This window comes from Pezoporus flaviventris, unplaced genomic scaffold (genome assembly GCF_033815535.1).
Source record: "Pezoporus flaviventris isolate CSIRO_AGI_PZ_B2104156 unplaced genomic scaffold, CSIRO_AGI_Pfla_v1 ptg000001l, whole genome shotgun sequence".
Classification (NCBI taxonomy): Eukaryota; Metazoa; Chordata; class Aves; order Psittaciformes; family Psittacidae; genus Pezoporus; species Pezoporus flaviventris.
The window spans coordinates 34,050,756-34,076,131 of NW_026892549.1; the positions used below are offsets into that span (position 1 = coordinate 34,050,756).

A 25,376-nucleotide genomic window follows, 5' to 3' on the forward strand; every position below is an offset into this window, starting at 1 on the left:
GCCACCAGTGACATGGTAGTGATCTTGTACAGCAAGACTTACCCCAGTGGAGGGAATGAATTAGTTAGAAACTCTTTTCAAGGACACTGGCAAATCACAGAAGTGTTTCTTATCTGTGCAGTCAGTATTGTCTATATTTCCTGCCTGGGTGTATTGCTCTCTTCCTTATATACAGTTTAAATTTGGCTCCAGGTCTGCTCAGGGAAAAAGACTCTAGTCAACATAAGCAAAAGGTCTGCTCAGGAAAAAAAAATCCAGTCAACATAAGCTAAAGCAGTAGAATTAGTCCTGTAACTGCCTAAGCAACCCAGGAGACTAAAGGAATTGAATATTAACTCTTAATTGAGGGAGGGTCCTTAGAAAGATATTGAAGTACCTAAAGGTAGCCTGGGTACCTGCAGAATAGGCCAAACTACCTAGGTTCATGCAGCGGTGCCTTCATGCCCCCCGAGGAGCCTGCAGGAACTACCAATTCTGGAAATCCAGCCTGGCCAGGAGCTGATTACTTTCCATCTCCTCTGAAACAGGCACACAGGCATTCCTACCCCAGACTTTCCTTGTCCTGGGGTCTTTCCTTTGTCTTTTCTTAATTCCTTTATCCGTTTTCAAGTTTCTTCATTTAGTTTTTATGTTTAGCTTTAAAATGCATCTGACAAAGTCCACAGAGGAGTGCATATGATCCAGGAATGAGCCCTTCCTGTGGGAAAGGACCACGCCAGAACAAAAAGTTGGACCTCCTCCGAAGACAATCTGAAAACCAGGTTTTTATTCTTTTGAGATCAATTTTCATTGAGACCCAGTTCCTGAGCCACCTTACCAAGTGGGTAATGAGGACTAGTGCCAGCTTAGCAGAGGCTGCGAGTGTGTGTCTGTGAGCAGAGAGCACAGTGGAAGGGACTGTCCCAACTACAGCTGACATATATCTGCTTAAAGCAGTCACAAAACCACAGTGTTGCCTGAAGTGAACCATGTAAAAGCCCACTGGAAACTTCTCTTAATTTTATTTTCCAGTACAAGAAGTCAGGGAATCAAATGAAGTCAGTAGAAGCCAGGTCTAAAACAAGAGGAGGGGGTTTAGGTGAGCTGTGTAATGCCTTGCTGCAGGATGTTGCAGAGGGTAAAAGCCTATAAATGTTCACAGGATACCTAGAAGAGCTAATGGGATAGAAATACATTCAGGGTTACCAAATACTTAGAAACTCCCTCCAGATCAAGAAGCTCATGAGCTGCAGCCAGCTGGAAGCTGGGAGAGTGCTAGAAAGCAGTGTAATTTATGTTTGTGTGTTCTTATTTTCTGTAGGCATCCACTTACAGCCAGTCATGCACAGGATAGTGCACTCAATGGACCTTTGGTAAGAAGGCCCAGGACAGCTGCTGTCGTGGTCTTTATTTTGAACTCCCCCCCTAAGATGAGCTGTCCCCTCTTTCCCGGTAGCTTATTATTAGAACTGGGTCACATGAGACATTTGGGACTGCATCTCAGTTGCGTTGACCGACATTTCTTTCACAGGGAAAGCTCTATGCTGGCAGGCACACCAATATAGCTTACGTGGGGAGGGCAGTAGCAGGGGTTTTGTGTGAGATTCGCTTCGTAGAGAATCTTCATTTTCGTGGCTGTTCCCCATTGCATCAGGGATGAGGCGCTGAGCTAATCCGGGGAGGCGTCAAGGCGCGAGCTGTATTTAGAGACAGCCACCTGCTTGGGAACGTCAAGCAGCAGCAAAGAGCATGCTTCAGCAAAAAATATCCCCTGTGGATTCTGCAGCAGCGGCACCCAGCAGGATCCCCCCTGCCTAAATCTGTGTGTGGCCACCAAAGGGGTCAGTGCCTGAAGACAGTCAGACCTTGTCAGCCCAGGAATGCTCTAAGCCTGGTGCTCCTTCTGCCCAGGAACTGCCAGATATTTTGGACAGCTGCGATGTGGAGTTAAATCACATGGGTGAAGAATGGCCTAATCTCTACATAGGCAATATGTAAGTGTTATCTGAGGCTGTGCTGCTCTGAAGGGCTGGGGAATACAGTACTGGTTAACATATGCTGTCCAAATACTTTATTTAGTTAGCTTGTTAGACTTCGTTGCCTTAAAATAGGCTTACAATTATCATAGAAGAAAGTAAAAAGATTATTAAAAAAATAACCTACAGAAGAGAATAAAATTAATTAAAAAGAGACTAAGACTCTCTTTATTGCTTTGCATTATAATTATTCAACATACAGATTTTATAAATGCTGCAACATTTACCATATAAAGCACAAGGCAGACTCATGATCCTGAGTAGACTTAAAATTGAACTATGATTGGGTCTAACTTTTTGAGTTTAATTTTAACTAGAATAGAATTTTTCACAGAAAAAAAGCATTCTACTTTTTGCTGTTTGTATGACAACTTGATTTGCAGTTGAAATTGATGACAAAAAAATGTATGGTTATTCTCCTGAATATATGCTGTCTGCTGAACGACAGCCAACTTCACTGTTTATTTCTTGTACTTGTGCGGATGGTTGTTTTGCTCTGGAGCATGGAGAAAGCATGCAGTCACCTGCACTCAACATGCCTAGTACCAAATGTTATGCCAAAATGAGTTCTTTCCACCACCAGCAGGTTGCAAACTTGTTGAAATATCAATAATCAGTAATTCCTATATGAGAGAAGCAGGAGGAACTAACGATCCTTTGGCCAATTAGACATTACAAGCTAATTGGTCATTATTTTAGCTATGAAAAAACCAAGCCTAAAAATGAGGTAGATGACAGGGAAATAATCTCCATTTACAAAACTTGGTTTTAGAAATTACAGCCTGCTTCCTAATCTGTGTTTCTAATCAGGAATGTGACACCCTGCAGATGAGCCATGTGCACAGCAGGTGGGTGGCTGCCCACTGGTAGGTACTGGTGGGCACCCAGAAACACAGTTGTGTTGGCCTGGCCTGGATGTGGAAAGGCAGAAGCCAGCAACATGCAATACTTCAGTGAACTGCCTTGGTGATGGGAGTGGGAACCAACCTTCGCCTTTCCAGTTAAAGGAAACTCGTAACTATACTTGGAAATTGACTTTTTTACTGTAGTAGAACCATTTGCAGAAATAAGGATTTGCAGGATTGAGCCCAACAGGTAGTAAAAGCAAAGATTTAAGACTATAAAGATCACTGAAATTGTATTGTCTTAACACCATCATTTGACTGTAGACATTCTTCCAAGTGCAGTTTTAAGACCTCCATTTAATCCCTGTGGGTATATATGTTCCAAAGCGTTCTTGGATGTTTATTCTCAATATCATTCTGTCTCTTGGGGAAAAAAAAAAATGGTGGGGAAAAATGTACAGATAAGACAGTGTGTACATGTAGTAACGAAAAGACGAACTTCAAGAACATTCAGCTCACAAGAATAAAATTGTAAACAGGCTTGTTTGCTAATGCAACAGCTGATTGCTAATATTGAGCTTAAGTACAACGAGTTACAGACTGCAATCAGTGAAACTGGAAGTTTATCAAGTGCTATAGATAGAATTTTCTTTGCCAACATCAATAAGACAAATCAGAACAGCACCTGAGAATAAGGTTTCATGGGATCTTCCTGAGGGAGAAACGCGGAATAAATAGGGTATTTGCATTTAGAGCCCAACCCAATACTCAGTGAAGTCAATAAACAGAGGAAGCCTCTGCTCCTGAGCAAACCTATGCCAACATCAGGACTTGTGCCAGAGCTAAAATAACCCGAAGCAGTAGGGTAAATTGTCACTGCTTGTTTTTGTGGAACCAGTTAAGTGCAGTTTATATGGAGCTACCTGGAAATCAAAGTTCAATCTAGAATTAATGCTGTATTTTATAAGAAATATTTCTCCTCATGACTTTATCAGAAATTTAATGGTCAGCTTTCTTTAAAGAAGTTAAATATCTCTTGTAAAATAAAGTATGAACGGCTGACTTTACATGATGAATTTCATGTGTTTCATCCTGGAGGACTTTGAAGTTGTGAACAAACCAATTATTAAATATTTGTCTGTCTATCAGCTATTGCTGATACAAAAGGCCAAGGCCTTTAATTAACTAATTAATTAAACCCTTTGGGTTTGAAAAGTAAAATTTTTTTAAAGTGATAGATAAGCATCTAAGGGAAAAAGATTTAAAATATCCTGCAGAAATCAAACTTCATGCTGATCTTACGCAGGCAGGTTTATCAACTGGAGTTTAGCCAGATTAGCAAGGCTAATACCGCTCAAAGAAACTGCACAAAAGAATCAAAGAATACTATTACAGGCTGAAGCAAAATGGTTACAGGCTATGCTAAAACCTGGGCGTGTTCTTTCAACATGCATATTTCAAGTCCAGTTGTAGGAGGACCTGAGCTACTTCATGAACTGAATTTCCGTAAGGTGTTTGGGCCAATAATTCACAATAACTTTATAGTCAGCTGGAGCCTGTAACACTTGTTAAAAAAAATTAGGAAATTATAGGCAGGAAACTGTCTTTACATAAGTGAAATAACTTGGAATCCTGCGTTTCCACATATATTTTGCATATATTCAGCAATCACGACCTTTTACTTTTCTTTTACTACCTTACTCTTTCTTACACAACATGTCTCAAAACATGGTGGATGCTGGACTCTAGAGATAGGAATACATTGCAAGATAACAAGGCACCTTGAATTGCTTTCTCTTGTGAGTTTTCACATATGATTCTCCACAGCTCCATAGCCCATAACAAGAAAGTCCTGAAGAGGCTTGGTGTCACCCATGCATTGGATGCTGCATGTAGGGAAGCAAATGAGATCAAACATTTCACGGCCAGGAAATGCATTATGATGGAATACCTGCAGAGAACTTGATCGGCTTTCACCTTGGTGCACGTTTCTGTACTGCCTCTGAGCGCATTCCCAAGGCCAAATGGTGAGTCTCTCTCCTGGTGGTAAACCACTGCTCTTATGCAGCACTTTCATTAAGCGATCACAAATCACTTAAGCAGCATTAACTAAACCTCACTCAACCACATGGGTAAGCCTAATTATCCACTTACAGACATTGTCTTTGTTGGCAGGTGGTAGGACAGCAGGATCCTGAAAGATTAGGAGCAGCCAATGTCCAAATCAGTGGCAAGGATCACAGTGGTTTACTGGGAATCATCAGAGTGTATTTCTGTAGCAGGAGAAAAGAAAAAAAAAAAAGGCAATTATAAAAGGGAATGATGTTGTATTATAGAGAATGCAGAGAAAATTCTGAGTTCTCAGCCAGAAACCACTGATTTCTTAAGTTTTTCAGTATTGATTCATCAGCATACACAACACAAGAATTGTTCCTTTCAGGTTTGAGAAACAGCCAAAAGCTGCAAAGAGCTATCATAGAGACATGCCAATTGGCCATTTAAAAAGCCTAATGGCATGTGTTTTACACTCTTTCCGGACTTGGATCTCTAGTAACAAGAAGTGGTTCTTGATTTATGGAAGGATGAATGTAATACCCTGGAGGCTGCTTTATCTCAGCTGCTGTAAATTGCATCTCTCAGAGATGAGATGAGATGAGATGTGAATGAGGCAGGAGTATGAGCTTTGCAGTCTATGACCGTGGCATTATTCCATGCAGCCTGGAACAGCACTACGTGTATTTATTTCTATTTTGAAGGGGATATCTTTGTCCATTGTATTCTTAGAAGAAGCAGATCTGCTTCCCTTTTGCTGGCTTACCTTATGATCTTCTGTTACTTTCCTCTAGGCAATGCTATCCCAAGAGTTCTCCAGTAGCGAGCAATTTTATCAAGCTGCAGGATTTACGTATCGAACTTAGATACAGTGTACACCTATGTAAGCTCTAAACTCTTATGACATAAAAAAAGATCAAAGAAACAGGAAGGAACATCAGACAGACAATCTGAATATGAGATAAAGGTGAAAGGAACATGACCTAAAGCTTTGGCATCAAACCTAACTTTCCTCTCTGTTTAGGGGCTAGAAGGTTTCTAAATTCCATATGTTCCAGTCTCTCCTCAGTCATTTGGTTAATGAAGGCAACAAAAGTGCTAGATACTCCTCTAGGATACATTCCCAGTTTGTTGTCCATTCTGCTCAATAAAACACTTAGAACTCAACACCAGAAGAAAACAGTCCCCTGTTTAAAGTTAAAGGTCTTAAAGATATCCCTTGCCATAAAAAGATGCTAACCTGTTTTGCTGTATTGGGATCAGCAAATGAAAAGGGAAAAAAATGTCATAGTCCAGCATGTACAAGAAGTCACCCATATGTGGGACAGAATTTTCCCACCCTGGTGACAATAGATGCTCACTGGCCAGGGACTTCCCAGAGGTGGCTTCTTCCTACTATGCCCTCTGCCCAGCTCTGTCTAGTTTTATAAACCTGAGATTTACGGCAAATGTAATAAATTTTCAGCCATAAATGAGCCTTCATTTCATGCTCAGAATTCTCCATTCCCATCAAAATTTTTTTACACAAATATTGATCTGTCTTTTGCACTAATGAACACAGAATTTCTTAAATTGACAGAGATATTTCGTAAAGGAACTGGTCTTTCAACCCTACTCTGCTTCCTCAGAAGACAGGTTTCTCCCAGTACCCTGTCTACTGACTGTCTCACAGAGGAAAGGGGATTGCAAAGATAAAATACTACTCAGGCTTTTGAAATGACTGCCCAAATTGGCAAGTTAAGCTAGACAACTCCATGGCAGAGGGGTCAGAACTAGGTGATCTTAAGGTCTTTTCCAACCCTAACTATTCTATGATTCCATGACCCTGGGGTAGTTCTCAGAGCAGGTCATCTTAGAGCTGTAAACCAATTGTAGTTTTAGACTGAAGTCCTAGACATGCAGAGGTAAATACCTGGGGAAAGTTGCTGGTGGCAATTCCAGCATCTCAGCAGAACTATGTAGCATTTGCCCAGAGCTCATTTGCCGCATGCATACATTTCCATACAAGACAACACAGTGCAACAGCAGAACACCAACACTGGGGGCAAATTAATCCTCGGGGAAACTCCCACCAAAACCAGTGGTGGAACCCAGGGCTGAATTTGCCCTCCTATTTCCGAAAAGAGAAGCCTGCCAAGGACGGTATGGCCGAAGAGGCACACAGAGCTGGCAGGCTCTCAAGTGTCAAAATAGAACCAGCATCGCTGGCCACGTACATCTCATGCTTTGCAGGCGAGACATAGACAAGAAAAACAATCAAGTTGTCTGGTGGAAAAAGCAGTTTCCCAGGATCGCTCTAGCCACAGTGTAATTGTGATCAATCTACATTGGCAAGTACCAGCTTTCCATGTGTGTTTCGCCTAATGCAGGCTGCCTGTGGAGAGCAGCTCAGGCAGGCTGATGCATGCTTGTTATCGCTGGCGTAAATATCTTTGCCTTGTGTTATTGTGGCACAAAGCAGCTGGACCATTTGAAAACCATTTAAAAAGCACTATAAAATTAGGGCTCCAGTGCTCTTATTTTATGACTTTCATGAGCAACCATTGCCTGGAGAGAAATTATCCTCTTTATTTTCAAGGCTAAAGGTTCTTTTAACATTCATCAAAATCGAAGTGCACCCTTGATAACACATTGAGCTGTTACTTATCTCATACAGATCTTTACCTTCTGCATAATATAATGTTCGAGATCTCAGTTCTTCACATACAACTCATTTCATTGTTGTCTGCTGTTGTTAGCACCAAGTGAATTTGTATAGTTTTAGGAGATACTGGCTGATGCCCTGAAACATATTCTTTCCATAATTCCTAATTCTTTTTTAATTTCTAAAACAATAGCCTGGAGTGGTTTTGTTACTAATCCCTCTATAAAAATGGTCAATTACCTCTTCTGGCAATGGATTTGCACAGACCAATTAAACACTGTACGATTTTTTTCAAGGGCATGAACAGTACTTAGGTGCATAACCTGATAGACTCTGCTTTCTGCCTTTGAAAAATCTCTCCCCCATGTTTATATATATATATATATATAAAAAGTTTTTCATAATTTTCCTTTTTTTCTGGTCTTGTTTTCACAGACAGCTTCTTTACCAAACTCAGGAAAACGGTGAGTGAACCAACATAGCGTGACAAAATGTAAACAGTACAAAGGGAAAGTCATTCTCTTCAGAAATAAAAAAGAAATGCAGCTATATTGAACATACTTAAAGCTCAGATTGAAGGGCTTAGGAAGAGACATTGCATGAAATCCTCAGCCACAGGGGTTGTAAGTGGAGAATAGTGACACCCTGCACATCCTCTGTCCTGCAGCTCAGGAAAACCACTGTTTTTTCTCTGTGTTGCTTAACCTGCCCTCGGTTTCTGTAAGAGACTGGTCCCCTTATTATTATCCAGACATCAAATACAGACTGCTGATACAAATTTAGGAAGTCATAACCCTAGCTCTGTTCTCTTGGTTCCCTCTTTGGCCAGGATTTTGTCTTTATTTCCTCTGGGGGTAGCAGGTTGCCTTCCTGTGCCAAAAGGTGGCATGCTTTCAGATCTCTTCAAGGGGGGCTGATGATGCTAATAGATCCCGCTGTGAAAGTGATGTGTAGCTATGTAGAGGAGCTGTAAAGTCAAGATGCAGCATCCTACATGGAAGAGATGTAACCAGGCAGAAGGCAGGCTGTGCGTGTGCAAATGAGAGCCTCATCACCATGCCAGCACCTCTGCTAGCAGAGGGAGTTTGAATTTTTTTACCAGAGAGGTCTTGCCTGTCATCAGCCAGTTTCTGACTCATCAACAGGATGCCTAAGCTAACGGATGAAATGGAGTTACTTGGTAATCACAATTGTTTATGATCCTAGGAAGGAAAAAAATGGGACAGGCATGATCAACAGATCCTAGCACTGTCTTCTGTCACCATGGATAAAAAACCTGGGACGGACATACAGTCAGTCAGGATAAGACAGCACCTCAGCTCTACCGCATGTTTTTCTGTTCCAATAGTCAGCAAATCAATAACCCTCTTCCTGTATCTGACAGTCGCAGTAATAAAAAAGGAGCCCAACTGAGCTGACATAGCTCTGGGCATTTCAGACCAGATTTGACCTTTTGGGTTAGGACCAACCTACTCAATCTCAGCCATTACTTGCAGCAATGGTCAAGAGCAAGCAGCAGAAGAGCAGAGTTCAGTGCAGAACCCTCGAGCCCTGACCCAGCACCACAACCATGACATATCACCTGTGTAGGAACATCCTCCTTTCTGAGCTGACCTGCACACTGTTCCCTCACGTATATACACCTCACCCAGTAGAATAGAAATAGAAAATCCCTTTTACCCAGAACTTTCAGTTCCTGTGCAGCTCCGAATTTGTCTTTGTTTTGCGGATAAACCTGTGCAGAACAGTTTCTTGCTATAGTCTTCACTTAAAAAAAAAAAAAAGAGAATTAGCTGAAAGAGGAGCTTCTGCTTTCAAGCATGGAAAGGGAACAGGTGTCTATAGCCCTATACACACATACCTACTAAAACCTCAAGGTATAAAGGGTATGTGCTTACTCACCTCATGTCCAGAACAGGATTAAGCATACCCTGGCACTCCTTTGATCTAGATGAATCATTGCTGGAAGCCTGGCAAAAGGACCGAGGTGGTAGTATGTCCTGGATGAGGCAGACTGAGAGCCATCTTGTGCTCTGTTAAACTTGCCCATTTTCAGGAAGGCTTAATCTATTTCTGAATAGCAGGTGGAACCCTGTAACTCAGAGGTAGGCAGCCAAAGGGCAAAGGAAAGATGCTGGATGTTGGCAGTGTTCTTGTGGTGTGTCAGAAGCTGCAGAGCTTCCGTTCTTTCTTCACAAAATGAAGCTGATTCTGCTGCTAATTGCAGAACCCAGCTGGGTACAAAGTCATTTTATCAAAAGCAGCAATATAAGAAACAGTACCTTAAAAAGCCAAGTAGGATTGGAATCCTGAGGGGGAAGGTGTGAGAGCACTGGGGCCTGTGTTAGCATCATCTCAAGGATCAAAAGTGTTCCTGCCTAGGTGATGGGTGTCTATATCATCAGTTGCTTTTCCTCATCATTAACAACAGCTGAAAGTCACTTTAAATATTCTTCTTCTTCACTCTTTATCCCTTGTCATTCTCCTCCTTGCTGCCACTGTGAAACGCATGTTGGTTCATACTGATAAATGTATTCCTGGCCTGGGAGGCACATGCTGGATGTCTAGTGCCCATGTTGTCTCATCTGATATCTAGTTATGGATATTGTGAACACCTCATGCATAAGGTGGAAAAGGTGGCAAGACAGGTTAGACCTGAAGGCCTGGCTAGTCAGTCATTCTCTATCAGCCCAGAGCAGAGATTAGGGGAAGACAGCATAAGAAACAGGACAACTGTGGAGTGATTCTTCCTCTGTGTATCTTTCAGCTTTTAGACTTCAATAGCTTGGCTGCTTCCTAAACCTCATGATGCTTTTAATTACTGCAGAATGAGCAGAAGGGCTGGTCGTAGTGTAAACCTCCCTAATTGCCCCCATCAAGCACCTTGCCCCCATCAGCTCCAGGGATGCTGACGCAGGCTGTGGGGGCCAGAGAAAAGGGAGGCTGCAGGACGGGTGAGGAAGCTGGCGCTTGTGCAGAAAGCTCGCCGAAGCCGCATTCCCTCCCGTTTCCTGGAGGCACGGAGACACCTGGTGGGGAGCGGCGGCGCGGCTGAGACCGCCACCCGGACCCCCAGCCACCGCGCTGTGCTGCCGTTCGGAAACAAGGTTAATAAGCGCCCCACGACCTTTTGCAAGTTCTCTTCAGCTTTCTCTCACCTTTCAGAGGATGCAAGGGGAGCTTTGCGCTAGATGGGGGAGTCATGCCTTTGGTTAACTTAAAGTCCCCCCAGTCTGAATGCACTTTCCAAAAGAATTTCCATTCTTGCAGAGGGTTTATTTCTTTTAAGAAAAGTGTTTGAAGTAAAAGCGGGTGGGGAGAGAGCATAAACAGCATAGACTTCTCCATCCAAGCCCTCCTTTAGAGCCCCACAGCTCAGTCCTGGCAGTGGAAATGTCCCCTCTGTGAGACCTGTATGGCTGAAGGGTCAGCTTGCCCCTGGAGAGCAAGCAGGAGAGACGCTGTCTGAGGTGACAAGTAGCCCCAAACCAGGCCAAACAGCACTGTGAAGATTAAAAATGAGCACTGTTACAAGCATTTCTTGTACAGAGAACCTGCACGGGAAACGATACAGTGTCCATCATTTGATATATACACCCAGGTCAATACCAGTTTAATTTATCCAGTACATTTCACATTTATCTTTCATCCAGCCACTGCAGTTTCTTGCCTATCAGTAGCAGCTCCCTTTAAAGGCCAGCCATGAGTACACTATTTTTAAATCATTCAAGATTGCTTTCTTCTGCCATCTTCTGGCAACAAGAAAAATCACCGTCTTTCAGTAACAGCAGTGTTGCTGTGCTGGTCTCAGGCAGGGGTTGTCAGTAAAGGCAGTGTATAATAAGATCAGTTGATATCATTGGTAAAAGTATAACCTTTCTTGCATACTGAAAAACTCATCTGATTTTCCAGCTCTACCTGTTGATCTCGTAGCAGTGGTTCAGTGGTTATCCCAGGACAAAATGTTCTGTTTCTTGAATGCCTGTAACAGCAAATGAGAGTTGATAACATGTGAGGCTTTATCATTTTATAACAGGACTTCATCAAGTACACCCTAAATATTTTGAGAAGAGTCCTTTTTGCCAGTTTTGCTCTCAGGTCTTTATAGCTTCTTGACAAAAGACATTTTTGTTTCCTATGAAACCACAGGAAGATCTCATCTGACTGATAGCCATGTAAAGCTTTTCCTTCTACTGCAGCAGCTATTTCTGTCTATCTGATGTCTCAATACAAACATCACAAATCGTGCCAAAACACCTTGCATTATTTGCTTAGCACTAAAAGAAAACATTTTCAATATTTTGTTAAAAACATACATAAGATTTATTTAAGGCTAAATTTTTGTTCCTGGAATTCCCCCCCCCCCCTTTTCCTGCAATCACACAGAAGTTCTTTGTAAACAGTGACTTGTAATCCCCACTCTCCTATCACAATAGCTTTTCCCACGTAGTTGTGCTAAAAAAAAGAACATGATACATGATGATTCTATAAATTAAAAAAAGAAAAAAATCCGAAAGGAGAAAGCACAATATTTTCACTTAAAATAGACTCAAAATTCAGAGCCAATAAGAAAAACTATCCACAAAATTCTAGCCTGCAAAGACAACATGAATAAAAGCTGTCCAAAGCTTTGTTCGTTTTTACTAGCACCAGCAAGAATGACTGCTTGGGATGCCAGGCACTGGAGAGAAAGGATGGTGATGCTATTTATAGCTCATGGGTGGCTCCCACTACCATTGTACCTGAGAAGCTCACAGTCCTTAATGTACTCCTGCTTACAGCAACTTTCTCAAGCAGAGAACAGCCTGCCCAGGGCTGAGCTGGAGGCACTGAGGTTTGCTTTGGGAAAAGGGATTGTTGCACTTGCAGCCTGTTCTCAAACTGTCTATTATAAACCTCCTGCAGCAGGCACAACCTCCAGCAAGGCTGCATCCCTCCCTGTTACCTCTCCTTCTTGGGAGCCATGAGGCTGCTGCTTTGCTGGAGGCTCTTCCTCCCTCCACCACCCTACCAGCTTTGGCATCAGTCTACAGCCACACCAAGCCTCAGCAGGAAACAGCATCAGAAAAACAGCAACATAAAACCTGATAACATAAAAGTGAAAAGACCCTCCAAAAACTTCCTGGCACGTAACAATCCTTGCTCCTGCCCAGCCTGACCTACTGCAAGACTCAGGGAGCACCAACATGGTATCTGGGCAGTGGGGCAGCACCGTGCTGCCGGCTCCTCGCAGTGACAGCACAGCAGGGCCTGGTGGGGAAACTACTTCCCACCAGTTAGCAAAAGGCAGGACAAGCCTCTCCCAGTGACCTTGGGACTGGATATTCCACAGTGCAGCAACAGTATCCCCCCAGCTGCCCTTGGCTCCTCATCCATCACAGCCTGGAGAGGTGGCTGCACACGTCACTTTACCCACATCCCCTGATGAGCAGCTCCCTGGTTTACCTGGTACCCCAAAACCAGGGAGGAGCAACAGGAAAACCACCCCCACTTTTATTTCTTCAAATTCAAGATAAGAGCAAATAGTCATCAGAAACATAACCAAAAGTTTGCAATAGAAAGCAAACCTCAGTTCTAGGTTTTAGTATCTTCTCTCAGTTGTTCTCATGCACTTCATCACTGGTCAATTCCTTTGAGACATACAATCATCCTACTTAAAATGCGACTTAACTGAAAAACAAACTGTGATTTTAAAGTCAGCAATTAAAAAAAAAAAAAAAAAAGCGTAAAGGAAAACCAGTCCACTCTGCCCCAGCCAAGCTGAGAATGTCCCTTGAAATCTCTGTGATGTGCTGGAAAAAAAACTTAAGTGACAAAACAGATCTTCCACTGCAGATTTTGAAGTCTTTTTGCACTTGATTCCACTGCAGAGAATTTGTACAGCTTTGTCAACCTCAGAAAGAGGTGCCTTTTTCGTATGTACCCTTTCAAGCGAGGCAAGGCAAGGAGAGCACTTCACTGCTTATGTTCACTTCGAGACAGACAGCTCGAAGACTGAGGATTATCAAAACCCCGTTACTCGTGCCTTCAAATATTCTGAAATCCCACAAGCTTGACAGCATTTTCAATTTTGTATTGACAGCAGCAGTCAGACAAAAATAATTTGAGGAGTAAATCAAGGAGAACCCCCACCTCTTTAATCCACAGTCACACAAATCCATACTGCCTGCAGAATGGCAAGTGCTTTGGAGCCTCTTTTAATAGCAATATGTTAACATCCTTGTTTGTCTTTCCTGAAGCTTGCAAGGCACCCCTTCCTCCCCCCCCCCAGTCTGGTCTTTTTGACATAATTTGTATCAGAGCTGCTCATAACTCACTCCTATCGACAGCCTGTGACACGGATGAAATCTCGGCAGAGCGCTGGCTGTGACAGCACTCACTGAACTGTTATCAATATCAAGGTCACTTTGTTTTTCTTGCTCTTGCTGGAGCTCATCTGCCCTGAGGGCACAGGCTGCCCAAGAAAGCTTTCTGTCTAAGCTGCTCACAAGTCACAGCCTCTCTGCTCCATTACTGGCGTTACATAAGATTAGAGTGAAGTTTCTACTATTAGAAGCAGTTAGCTGCGTGGTGATTTTGTGCTCTCCTGATATAGCATATAGCACAGTTATGGCTGCTGGCAGCAGAACTTAGAACTACAGCTATTTTTAGTTCAGGGAGAAGCATGAGTGTAGTCAAGATGTGTCACAAAAACCAGTATTTTTTCAGGGGGAAGTGGGGGTGGTGTGGGGTGTAATTCCTACCTGTGGTACCCTGGACAAGAGGGCCCCAAAAGGGAATTATCGTCATCCTGGGCTTGACAGATACTCACCAACGAGTCGGAAATCATGGTAGGAGCCTGTGGAGGGCAGCGCTGTCTTGCTGGGGATGGTGCATTGAATAGCTCAGAAATACCAGCTGCTAAGGTAATACTTTTTTTCTATCTCCTTTGAATCTGAAAGCTGCAGATGTAAAAGCTGTCGCCCTGCTACAGCCATGGCCTGTCACTGCACGCAGGACTTCCCAGTTTTCCACCCACTGCCCCCATTTTTCAAGCATGCTTTCCTGCAGCTTTAGCCCTGAGCCCTGTGGCTAAGCTTTGTGGCTCTTAAATGGGGCAGTTTGAGGGTTGGGGAGGTAGGGGGGGAGTCGGGGGCTGGAGGCAGCACAGAGGTTCTCTTCCATTAGAAAGATAGGGTCTTGGGAAAATATGTGCAGATCCATTACATTGCAAAGGAAAGGAAAGGAAAGGCTCTCCGGGAGCACTCCCATGAGCTGCAATAACATCTTCTCCCCCCACCTGGGACCTGCCTCACCATCACCGGCTCTCCCGGCTACCTGAACCCCCGGCTGAGGCTGGTCACCCTCACCTGCCCTGCCCTCTGACTGCTTCCATTCCTGGAACAGCCTCTCATGTTCCTGCCATCCCTAGATGCATGCAGCTCCCGTGGGGCAGCAGCAGGCTGCCTCTGCCCTGCAGCAGCTCCTCCAGCTCCACGGGCAGCCCTGCGTAGGGATTGTAGAGCTCACGGTGGAAGGATTCTTTAGCTCTCCAGCCCAGCTCAGGCTCCTTGCAAGCAGAAGTTGGTACCTTGCAGCTCAGTTTGGAGGAGTCAGAGGGCCCCATCGTAAATGTACAAGGCCGGATGTGAAGAGAGGTGTCAGGAGGGAGACCAAGCAGTGAAGAGGTGTGAGGACTCAGATTTTCTCTCACCCAGTAAAACACGGCTGCCAGCATAGGGCAAGGGGCATCTGCGAGCTGAGCTGAGGGGGTAGCCACAGAGGAGGCGTGCAGGGCTGCTCCCGCTCCTCCTCGACATTGCGGTTAAAGAGAGGGCTGTGTTTTGCAGAGCCCTCGATCTGGCATCTTTCCCGGGTAGTAAATTCTCTTAAAACCCGAACCAAACAGAGCTTTAATTGTACATTCTGCTTTTCTCTTCACTCTAGAATAATGGCAATGGCATTAATACAGTGCTGCATTGAACATGCACCCGCACTGAGGCCGAGGGACTGATTCTGCTTTCCATTATTCAGGGGCTCTGCCTCTGGTGAGGCAGATCAGGGTTTAAACAGCAAGCAGGAGCAATGAACTTCTACTGTTCCCTGCTGTTTGAGTGTGGGCAAAATAAAAGGCCATAATATATGATGCAGTCAGCCAAGAAAGCAATATTGCTCTGCCATGTTCACAGTCTACACTGAGACAAGTCCAGGATCTCATTTCTGAATTCCCATAGGTGCCTCATTTAAACCATCAGCCATAACCTGCTTCTCATTTTCAATACCACTTGGTATTAGAGCTGCAGTGAACTGCTGGTGAGAGATTCTAATTCCTGCAAACAAGCCCCTGTAGGCTTGCAAGGAAAACAGAGAGTTCCCCTCTCAGTTGCCTGCTAGGTTCCCATCTGGCTGTTTTAACTTTGCTATTGCTTTTAAATGTGCCTGTTTCTGCACATGAGGCTTTCAGCTCTACCTCAGGAGACTCCTGGGTTCTCTTAGCATTGAATTCTGACCAAAATGTAGAGACATGGATTGGGTCTTCTTAATAAAAAGAAAGATCAGATTTCACATTACAGTATCTGAAAGATTAATTCCACTTACATATCATTTCCCTGTGAACCACACTTCTTTCCATCTGGATTTTTCCATCAGGAGGACAAAGAGGCATAGTGTTAAGCACTACCTGGGAGAAAAGAGCAAGGAGTGTAGAAGATAAATGCAGAGATGCTTGCTGAGAGAAAAGAGAAGAAAAACAGAGTAGATAGCAATTTCAAATGCATCGAGAGGCGGCTGCTACTTTTTTCTTTCTTTATTTTTCCACATTAATTATATTTTGATCTCATGCTTTGCTGTTTTGAACCATTTAGTTTGTCAGGTTTTGATTCGGGAAATTTAGGGTGTCTGACTGCAGGAGCTTTCTGTATCATGTTATTGTTAGCTGCTGTCTGTGTTATTGTAGTAACCACAGGTCCAGCCAAAATTAGCACCCTGCTGTGCCCAAGGCTATCAATAATCTCATGTAAGACCTTGTTATTGAAAGATGCCTGTCCCTATCCAAGCTATCATTAGAATCACAAGGAGAGCTGTGCCAGCTAGGAAAAGGGATAGAGGAAAGATGACTTGGGGCCTAACTAATGCCCTGCCACTGTCTCCTCTTCAGACAGTCATTAACCTCTCTATAGCCCAGTTCAGTCTTCAGCTGACAAGGTAACAAGCACAGCAAAATGGTGAGAGGCTTTGCACCTGATACAGAAGTTAAACTTAGGTGGCTGCTCAGTTAGTTTGTGTTCATTTTCAGTTAAACAAAACCTGTTTTTCTCAACCAGGAACAAGCCACTTTATCTTGTTTTAATATTTTAATAGATTTTACACAATGCTGAAGTAAAATTCCAAAACAGAAGTAACTTTGACTAGAAAACCAGAAATGGTCATTTTTATTGAACTATTTTCAAACCTACAATACTGGAGTGTTTGCTTTTTTCACAGAACTTTGCTGAGTTTTTTTCACTGGAATCTGCAAATGCAACACAAATCTGTTAAATGCTTTAGCCAGTTGAAGTCAGTTGGGATTGTGTGGTTGCTTCTTTTCTTCGCCAGAAAAATATTCAGTAGAAAACAGCAATTGTTTCCAGTGTAGGAAAAAAAAGCCTTGCAGACTGTAGCATTCAAGTGGTGGGTAATAATCAGAAGATACAAAGCTTAACTAGGATATTGTAGGTGAGGTCCCAGAATGGCACAGCTGCATGCAAACAAGGGTGCGGACTCACCCACAGCCCTACATGCTCCTGCTGCTCAGCAATGCCAGCACCACAGTTGCCTGTGCCTCCAGCCTGGCTCTCATGCCCACCAGGGAAATTCAAGCCCCTGTGACTCAGGCTCCACACCTCAGACAGGAGGCTGAGCAGGCCCTGCCCATTTGGGGTGCAGTTTGGAAACTGATGTGTAATGACAGAGCTGTTTTAGAGCTTGTGCTACCTTGTATTCTCCCAGGGAAGCAAAGAGATTAATACATCTGGATTGCCCTTAAAATCCCTATCCAGTCTCAAATGCCTACTATAGGTAGAAGGCTTTATTTTATTGTTTTGTTTCCTGTTGTTTTGTTTTTAACCAGAAAAAAAAGAAAAAAAAAGGAAAGATGGAAAGAAACAATCTAATGAGATGGTCTTTAGGTACTTCCAGGCTACAGTTTAAAATAAAAGTAATCCTATTCAACTTGCATGGCTTAGTTCTCTGCAGAAACATTATTGACCTTGTAATATAGAATAATTCCCCCCACTCCCCACCCCCCCACCCAGTTACAGAGGCTCCTGCCCTCCTGCAGTCACTGGCTCTTTCCAACTAGAGCAGCTTCTGGGAGCCACCCGGAGGGAGAAGCTTAGAGAAATGTAATCAGTGGCAGCACTTCTGCTAGCTTTGCAGTATCTTACAGTGGAAGGCAGGGGGGACGACACTTCTAGCAAAGTCCCTGGCCTTCAATTAAAAAATTCATATTACTTTCCTCATTAGTTCAATCATCTGGTATAGCTATTTCCAAGCTTACCCCAAAGGCCCGGCAGAGCAATTCAATTTCAAAGCCAGTGCAACGCAGGACTGAGCGGTGTGCTTGGGAGGAGCTATGCTTCTTGGTGTTGACATGAGGAGCTCACTTGTCTGGCATTAGTCATGTGAAGCGAATGATGTTGACACACTTTTTGGAAAGAGGACTGCTGAATGAAAGGGAGCTCTGTTGCAAAACACCTCCCTGGCTACAAAGGCTGGAGTTGCCTGCTAAGTTTCACCGGCACCAGAACGACTCAATTCTTGGAGAACCTCCTCAAAGTCGGGTCTCGAACAAAAGGCTTCGCAATGTAATTCTCTCTGCCAAACATCCCTTTCCCTCTCTCTGCTAATCATCTCCATTACTGTAACTAGCTGACAGGCTGCAACAGAAGTTTAAAGAAGCGGGGGCTAGGAGAACTGCAAGTTTAATATCCGTCTGCTTACCTGCACAACCTCAGCCTTTAAACATCTGCAGCAATTGAGAGTCAACCACACTGCTTGAAAATGAGCCTGTGATCTTATGAATCTCCTGATGTAGAAGCTGTATTTATTATCTTTTTCTTGGTTTCCTTTTTCTGCTTCAGCTTAATGTTCTGTGTCGGTGAAAGTACAAACAGGTCATCATGACAATGCTGGCAGTAGCTCTTGAGCACAGTGCATGACTTCTGCTGCAAGGCAGTAAAACTTGTAGGGCAAGGCACAGTACCTTTTCCTGTGCTGCTCTTCATGCTAATCTGTGCTGGGATTGCACAACATACTCTTTTACCAAAGCTTTTGGTGTTATGTGCCCTGAAAAATTTGTAGGCTTTTACCTATATAGTGCTCTATACTTCCCTGCTGTTCTTTTCCTTCATCATTAAAAGTAAAACCAGTCAGGTTTTTTCCATCTCTCCCATCATTTTTATTGTGCTTTTCATATTTTCCTTATTAAGTAGTTACCCTAGGGAGACTTCCTTTTTACTGGAACATACAAAAAGCTGTAAGTGCTCTTAACATTCCTGGGGAGGAGGAGGGAAAAGGGGGCAGAGGAAGCAAATTTAGGCTGAGGTCACAGAAATATATATGGTGTGTTCAGTAATATGCCTTGCATCATCTCTACTTCTTTTTCCATAAGCAACAAGACATTTTCCCTTGCTCTCTGCCTATTCCCCAAATCAACGTATGCTGTTCAAAATCAGGTACCTGGATGTTTGGAGCAACATCCATCTGGCAGCTGCTGCTGCTGGGCAGGGGTCAGACTAGATGACTTCTGAAGGTCCCATCTGCACTTGTTTTCTAGAATTGCTGGGAAAATAAAGCCAAACTCTAGATGTAGGCATTCAGGCGCTACAGTGAAAGTTGATGCCATGTCAGAATAAACTGGCCACCTTGCTTTGGGAAGAGTTCTATTATAGCCTTAATACCAACAAGCAACCAAACAAAGTTTATCAGTATTCTCTGGGGGTGAGAACAGCAACTCAGGATAATGAGAAATGCTCGTAAAGTCTCAGGGAAGGGACCACTTAGATATCATTGAACTCTTGCTCTTGACTGAAGCTCTGCTTTAAGCTGGACTGACTAGTCCAAGCTTCCTGGATCTAAACCAACATACAACATTGCAAAAGGGATACTCATCTTCTACTGCATGATCTGTATGGGAACAAAGCTGTATGGGGTCCTAGATCGGATTCTCAACAGGGCAACAAAGCCAGAACTTTCAGCTCTATAATTTCCCAGAATTGAGAGCGTTTTTTCTCACATCCCAGGTAAAGACCATAACCCTCATATGAGAGAAACAGCCTCTCTCTGGAGGCAAACAGCTATCACATTATTTATACAAAGTAGAACAGCTCCCAGAGGAGAGACTGAGACAGACAGATGCAAGCATACCAGTATAGCTGAGTGTTCAGGGGTATTCACCTGAGAGACAGAAAAAACTAGTTCAAGTTTTGTCCATTTATATATGTGCAGACACATATATAGATATGCATATATACGTGAAAATCCATTTATATGCACACATGTATGCATATATACGTGTTAAATACACCCCATAAATGAAAGAAAACTGTATGCACATACATTTGATATATGTATATATATATACACTGTATGAATATATGTCTTACATACACATCATAAGATTTTCACCTTGGCTCTAGGAGCTTTGTAAGTATAAGTCAGTCCATTGGTTCATTCTTTCAAAAACTTCCAGTTTTAACTAATCAGAATCAAGCGTGCACAAATGCTTCGGTAACTCCCCAACATGAAGTATTAGAGCTTTCCTGCACACACTCATCAGCGCTATAGTAACAGAAATAATACCTGCACCTACGAGATACAGCCAGTGCTGCATTTTGGTGGCACAGGATGTTCTTTTTCAACAGCATTACTTGTCAAGAAATTAAATCATATCGTCTGCTGCTGCTGCTGCTGCTTTCTCAGGGGATGAATTGCATGCCTGTAGTCCCACCACAGAGTCAGGCCTGCTCTCTGGATGCTTTTAGCAACACCTGCAGGCCCTGCTACACACACTAGTTAGAATAATGTAATGCTATTTGGAGGGTAATGGGCAGGACTGCTTTCTAGGGAATATTATTTCTGTATGGAAATCTCCTCTTAATTCATTTCAGAAAAGCTGTCTCTGATATAGCCCAAGTGCGTGCAAGAGAGCAGCCAGATGCTTCACACCAGAGACTCTTCATCTCCCACGAGCAGTGCAGGGAGCACTTCCTATGAAACACCAGCGCTATCAGACCTCCAGCGGCTCTTTTGGTTTAGAGGAGGGTCTGATAATCACGTGGACCAAGTCTGGCCGAATGTTTACCTAGGAGATGCGTAAGAACCTATGGTCCTATTGTTGAACTATTATTGGTCCCTGGGAGAGGGAGGAAGGGGTGTGGTACATTGGGGAGCAGCTTTTGGGTCTGCAGGAATGCTTTTGCTATGGAGGCTTCCAAAACTGGTAACAGAAGGAGTTTGGATGTCATGAAAAACATGACATACAAAATGGTGTCATACTCACTGTGTGTCTGAATGGGGTTTTCCATATTCTGTGTACTGCAGGGGATTTGGCAGGGTAAGAATTGTTTGTATTCTAGACAAAAGTCTTAAAGAACCCATCTCACATTGGTGTAAAGTCTGAAATGCACTATCTATCTACCCTGGAAACTGTGCTCTAAGACAGCAGATGAGGACAGTAGCCCTTACGTTTAAATAGGAGTAGCAGGATCAGCAGCCAGATGGAGGAGAACTTAAAGGAATTATATAATAGGGATTTTTCCAGTTAAAACCCAAACTTTCTTTCAAGGATGGTAAAACTGAAAATACCAAACAGGAATTCTCATGCAAATACCTCATTCTTGCGACAACTGCCATTTATTGCCATTTGTTTCTATTTGGATTGCTGCAGATTACATAGCTCATCAGCTCATTTTTTCCCAGTTCCTCCTCCTCATGAATTCGTTAGTTAAGAATCACAGTTTTATGAAATAACTTTAGTCTCATTTCATGTTGGGCAGAGGAGAGAACCTGGCTGGTAAACATGATGTGATGCAGCCACTTCATTTCTGAACCAGGAATGAGGTGCTGCTGCATCTGTTCTCACCCTTGTGACCCATGCACACTATGAAAGAGAGATTAGAACTTGCTAAACAACTGTTTGCAGGAAAATCTCAACCACTTTATACATTAAGCCATGTTCCCAGGAATTACATGCTGGGAGGCATTTTCTTAACAGTATCCCACTGGCAAGTCCGTGCTCTTGCTTCTCTCCACACCACCATAGCATGTTTTTCAAGTGTGAAGCACTATGGGCTTCTCAAAATCTGCTACTCCGTGAACAAGATGCAGTTCCTGTATCCTTCCCTAGTGGGAGCAGGCACTAACTTTAAACCATGCTATGTTAGCAGGATGTTAGGAGTGGTGCCAATGAGCTCTTCGCGTCTTTAAACAGGTGGGCTGCTAGGAGCAAAACTACTCTTCAAAGCCTCAACATTACTCATATCCTTAATGCAGCAGATGGGCCATATAACATCAACACAGGAGCCAAATATTACGAAGATCTGCAAATAGAGTACTATGGAATAGAAGCATTTGATGATCCTTCCTTTAATTTAAGTATCTTCTTCTACGATGCTGCCAATTTCATCAGCAAAGCCTTAAACACCACAGGAGGTAAGAGGGAGGCAAAGAAGCTTTGGGAGGAAGTTTCAACACGAGCCAAATGGCATCTCAGTGCAGTAACAGGCAGTCAGCAAAGCTCATATTCAGCCCACAGTTCAAGACTACACGAGCAGAACCGCTGCATGCAGGGTGGGAGAAGGGCACCTGTGCCACGCACTGCAGAGAAGGTGGCCATAGCCAGGCCCTGGAGAGCTGGGGAAGGCTGGCTGCCTCAAGCCCAGCACGATGGGAGGAAGTGAGAGGCAAAGGCAGAGGTTATGGCACTGTGGGTGCTCCCACTCCTGCCCTATTCCTGCAGGAACTGTCAGGACCCGTGTGCCTTCACATGCACCTCGCACCCTGGCAGGGTCTTCATCCTGGCCCCACATAATGCAGCCCTGCTCTTGCTCCTGATGCACTCAGATGGGAGCAGCGGCACTTCAGCGTTGGTTTAAATGCTTCACATGCTTAAGTGCTTCACAGAATTGGAGCTTTATTCGGGCTGTCTATTAAGCTAGAGAAGCAGCAGCAGTTAATGAACTAAGTCAAAAACTACGAGCCTGACCCACAGCCTGCTGAATTTTTGTCAGCAGAGTTTGGATTATGGCTTAGTTATCATAATTTCCATTTGTTCCAGAGTTTGCTCCGACTCTGACTGGCTGCGAGATCTGCTGCTTTCACTAGAGTGCTTTATTAAATCCCCAGTTATAGCTCACACTGGGCTGCTGAGATACTGTAAATTATGAGCCCGGTTTTACAGGCAGACTATCCTACAGAGTTTATGGGACTTGTCAGTGATCACGGCCAGGGCTGGGCCAAAATTTTCTGCCAGAACTGTTGTAGATTTTTTTTTCCCACAGAGAACGGCACTAACAAGTTTAGTCACAGAAAGCTTCTCCCTTCCACAGAAAATTCCAGCTATTTTAATCTGAGGCCTAAATTAGATGCATGAGGTCAGTACGAATTGCCTAAAATGTATGGCATGATTTTATGCTAATCCTCCCTGAGTATCCGCTAATTGTCACTGCTGTTTTCCGGTGTTTCTAGTGTTTTTTTTGTCCTCGCTTTAGAAATGCTAAAGACCACTCACCTGCTCTGCCTCTTTTGTTTTGGCAGGTAAGGTGTTTGTTCATTGTGCCATGGGGGTGAGCCGCTCAGCATCTTTAGTGCTTGCGTTCTTAATGATCCATGAAAACATGACAATCGTGGATGCTCTGAAAACAGTGAGTGCTCACAGAGACATCTGCCCAAATTCAGGGTTCCTCAGCCAGCTCCGGGACTTGGACATTAAACTGAACGAAGAGAGGAACGGAACCAGAGCATCTGCTACCAAAGAGCTGTAAGAGAGCATTGCTGAGACGACAAATGTTACTGGAGTTTCCTGTATTTCTTTTTAATGAATTGCATCTGTAAATTGAGGATGAAAGTTTATGATACACCAGAATGCATGTTATTATTGAAAGTAGATTTTACTTGATCTGTCCATTTTGCAAAGCCTTCCAAGACTATACTTACGGTTGGTTGTGCACTGCATCCTTCACTCTCCACCTTAAAACATTGCTCTCTGCTGGTAAAAAAAAAAAAAAAAAAAAAAAGAGAAAGAAAAAGATATCAGGTTCCACTTCAGAAATAGCTGTGTTTCAGCAACTAGTAAAGCTCATATCATTTTATGAAGTGTTAGGCTATTTGAGGTGAAAGATGCCATATTATTTATGCTATGATAATGCTTAGAAGTTTTCTTCTGAATAAGCCCTCCAACCCTTCGCTCCCCATATCTAAGATGGTTGGTATTTTGAGACTTGAGTCTGGTACTGCTTAGTTCTTGCTTTTACAATTGGTGGAGCCCCCGATTTAGTGGTAAGAGGCTGTTTAAAGGCAGAGCAGCTGGGAAACAACATAAGCCACTCTAAGAAATTATTCTAGGTCTCCCTATAGTCTTTTTCCTTTGACTGTTCATCAGTTTGGATTTGGATTTTTTTTGGGTTTTTTGTTCTTTTCTTCTTCCATGAAAATGCCTTTTTTTGAGAAACCATTCAAATATTGTTCATCTTTCCTGGTAAAAATCATCCAGGAGATGGAGGTTATGTGGAAAATGCATCCAAAGACAAAGAAGGTGGGTTCCCGGCTGAGGCTCCAAATAGCTGCATGGGCAGTGGGAGGGGGTGCAGAAAAGCATTTGACAACAAGTTTGAATCTAGCCCAGATTTGTCTGACAGTCCAACATTATAAAACTTGGGATTTTCTTTCCCCAGAATAAAGGTCATTAACATTGCAACATCGTGTTCTGCGGCATTTGCTTTTGGGAGGGGACTCGAGTGAAAACTGAAGGGACACAGAAATGGCAAGGGAGGTGCTGACAGGCATCAGGCTTTCATCTTTGTGTCTCTGGGCCACCATAAAAGCACTCAATAGCTACTGTCATCTGATGGATCAGTGCTGCCTGGAAACTATGTGAAGCACATCTGGCTCTTGGTTCCCAGTGGACAAACACTCCAGCACAAAGCCAACTGAGGGATTGCAGTTGTTTGCATTCCTAGTACCAAATTCAGGAATGCAGAGGCATGAATACTCCCCACCGTGTGAGCTGGCTAGTCAAGAAGAGCACAGCAACAAGGGAAAACATTCCTTGTCATTCCTAGTGCTATGTACAAGGCAAATTTTTACCTTCAGGACAGATGACTTTTATAATGCTTTTTGGCAATATCTACATCTGCCATAGGGACCAGGCTATAGGAGCGGGAGCACAAGGCAGAGCAGGTGGCACTGAAGACCTAACCCTCACCCCAAGGGTGCATCTCAGAAGGTTTTGCTTTGGACTAACCCTATGGACTGGACATCCCTGAGCAGCAGGAGAGCAGTGCTGGAGCATTTCTTTGCTTTAGTTCCATGCATAAGGAAACCTGCTCATGAGCTCCAAGGGTGGCTCTGCAAGGCCAACAAAACCACAGCAAATAGGAATGGTCAGCTTAATGGTATGCTCGAGACCCAAATCAAAACTTAACATATGTGTCTCAGTTACCAATTAATTCTAGGAAACTGATGTCAACTTACAGAACAAGCTGGGGGAAAAAAACAACGAAACAAAAACCGATGGATGGGGCTATGGATCTGAACCAGCCTTGAGCACAGGAACCCTATCCCATTCCCTTGTGCTTCTCACTG

General features: G+C 43.5%; 1 protein-coding gene and 2 long non-coding RNA genes across 4 annotated transcripts; 1 reads left to right on the plus strand and 2 right to left on the minus strand.

Annotated features, from left to right (window-relative positions):
* Positions 1–1,495: 1,495 nt before the first annotated feature.
* Positions 1,496–24,205, plus strand: LOC133268148 (dual specificity protein phosphatase 13B-like). Of its 2 annotated transcripts, XM_061451046.1 has the most exons (5): positions 1,496–1,973; positions 4,688–4,887; positions 20,684–20,888; positions 22,006–22,226; positions 23,331–24,205. In XM_061451046.1, exons 3-5 carry the CDS (start codon positions 20,731–20,733, stop codon positions 23,555–23,557), a joined length of 606 nt encoding a protein of 201 aa, XP_061307030.1. In that variant the 5' UTR covers positions 1,496–1,973; positions 4,688–4,887; positions 20,684–20,730; the 3' UTR covers positions 23,558–24,205. The 2 variants fall into 2 exon arrangements, with proteins under 2 accessions (XP_061307030.1, XP_061307034.1); XM_061451050.1 differs by lacking the exons at positions 1,496–1,973; positions 4,688–4,887 and adding an exon at positions 14,290–14,461.
* LOC133268175 (uncharacterized) lies at positions 2,036–5,134 on the minus strand. The gene is made up of 2 exons (XR_009742972.1): positions 5,015–5,134; positions 2,036–3,283 (listed from the first exon to the last, which is right to left on the minus strand). It is a non-coding gene; the product is annotated as an uncharacterized LOC133268175 (long non-coding RNA).
* LOC133268167 (uncharacterized) lies at positions 17,816–23,557 on the minus strand. Its single transcript, XR_009742962.1, has 2 exons — positions 23,305–23,557; positions 17,816–19,970 (listed from the first exon to the last, which is right to left on the minus strand). It is a non-coding gene; the product is annotated as an uncharacterized LOC133268167 (long non-coding RNA).
* Positions 24,206–25,376: the final 1,171 nt, after the last annotated feature.

What these genes read in the sequence shown, in the direction of transcription:
- LOC133268148 (XM_061451046.1), top strand. Translation starts at nt 20,731, where the DNA reads ATGCTTCACACCAGAGACTCTTCATCTCCCACGAGCAGTGCAGGGAGC. An exon ending in AATGTTTACCTAGGAGATGC is followed by an intron (nt 20,889 to 22,005) that starts GTAAGAACCTAT and finishes GTCTTTAAACAG; the next exon opens with GTGGGCTGCTAGGAGCAAAA. An exon ending in AGCCTTAAACACCACAGGAG is followed by an intron (nt 22,227 to 23,330) that starts GTAAGAGGGAGG and finishes TTGTTTTGGCAG; the next exon opens with GTAAGGTGTTTGTTCATTGT.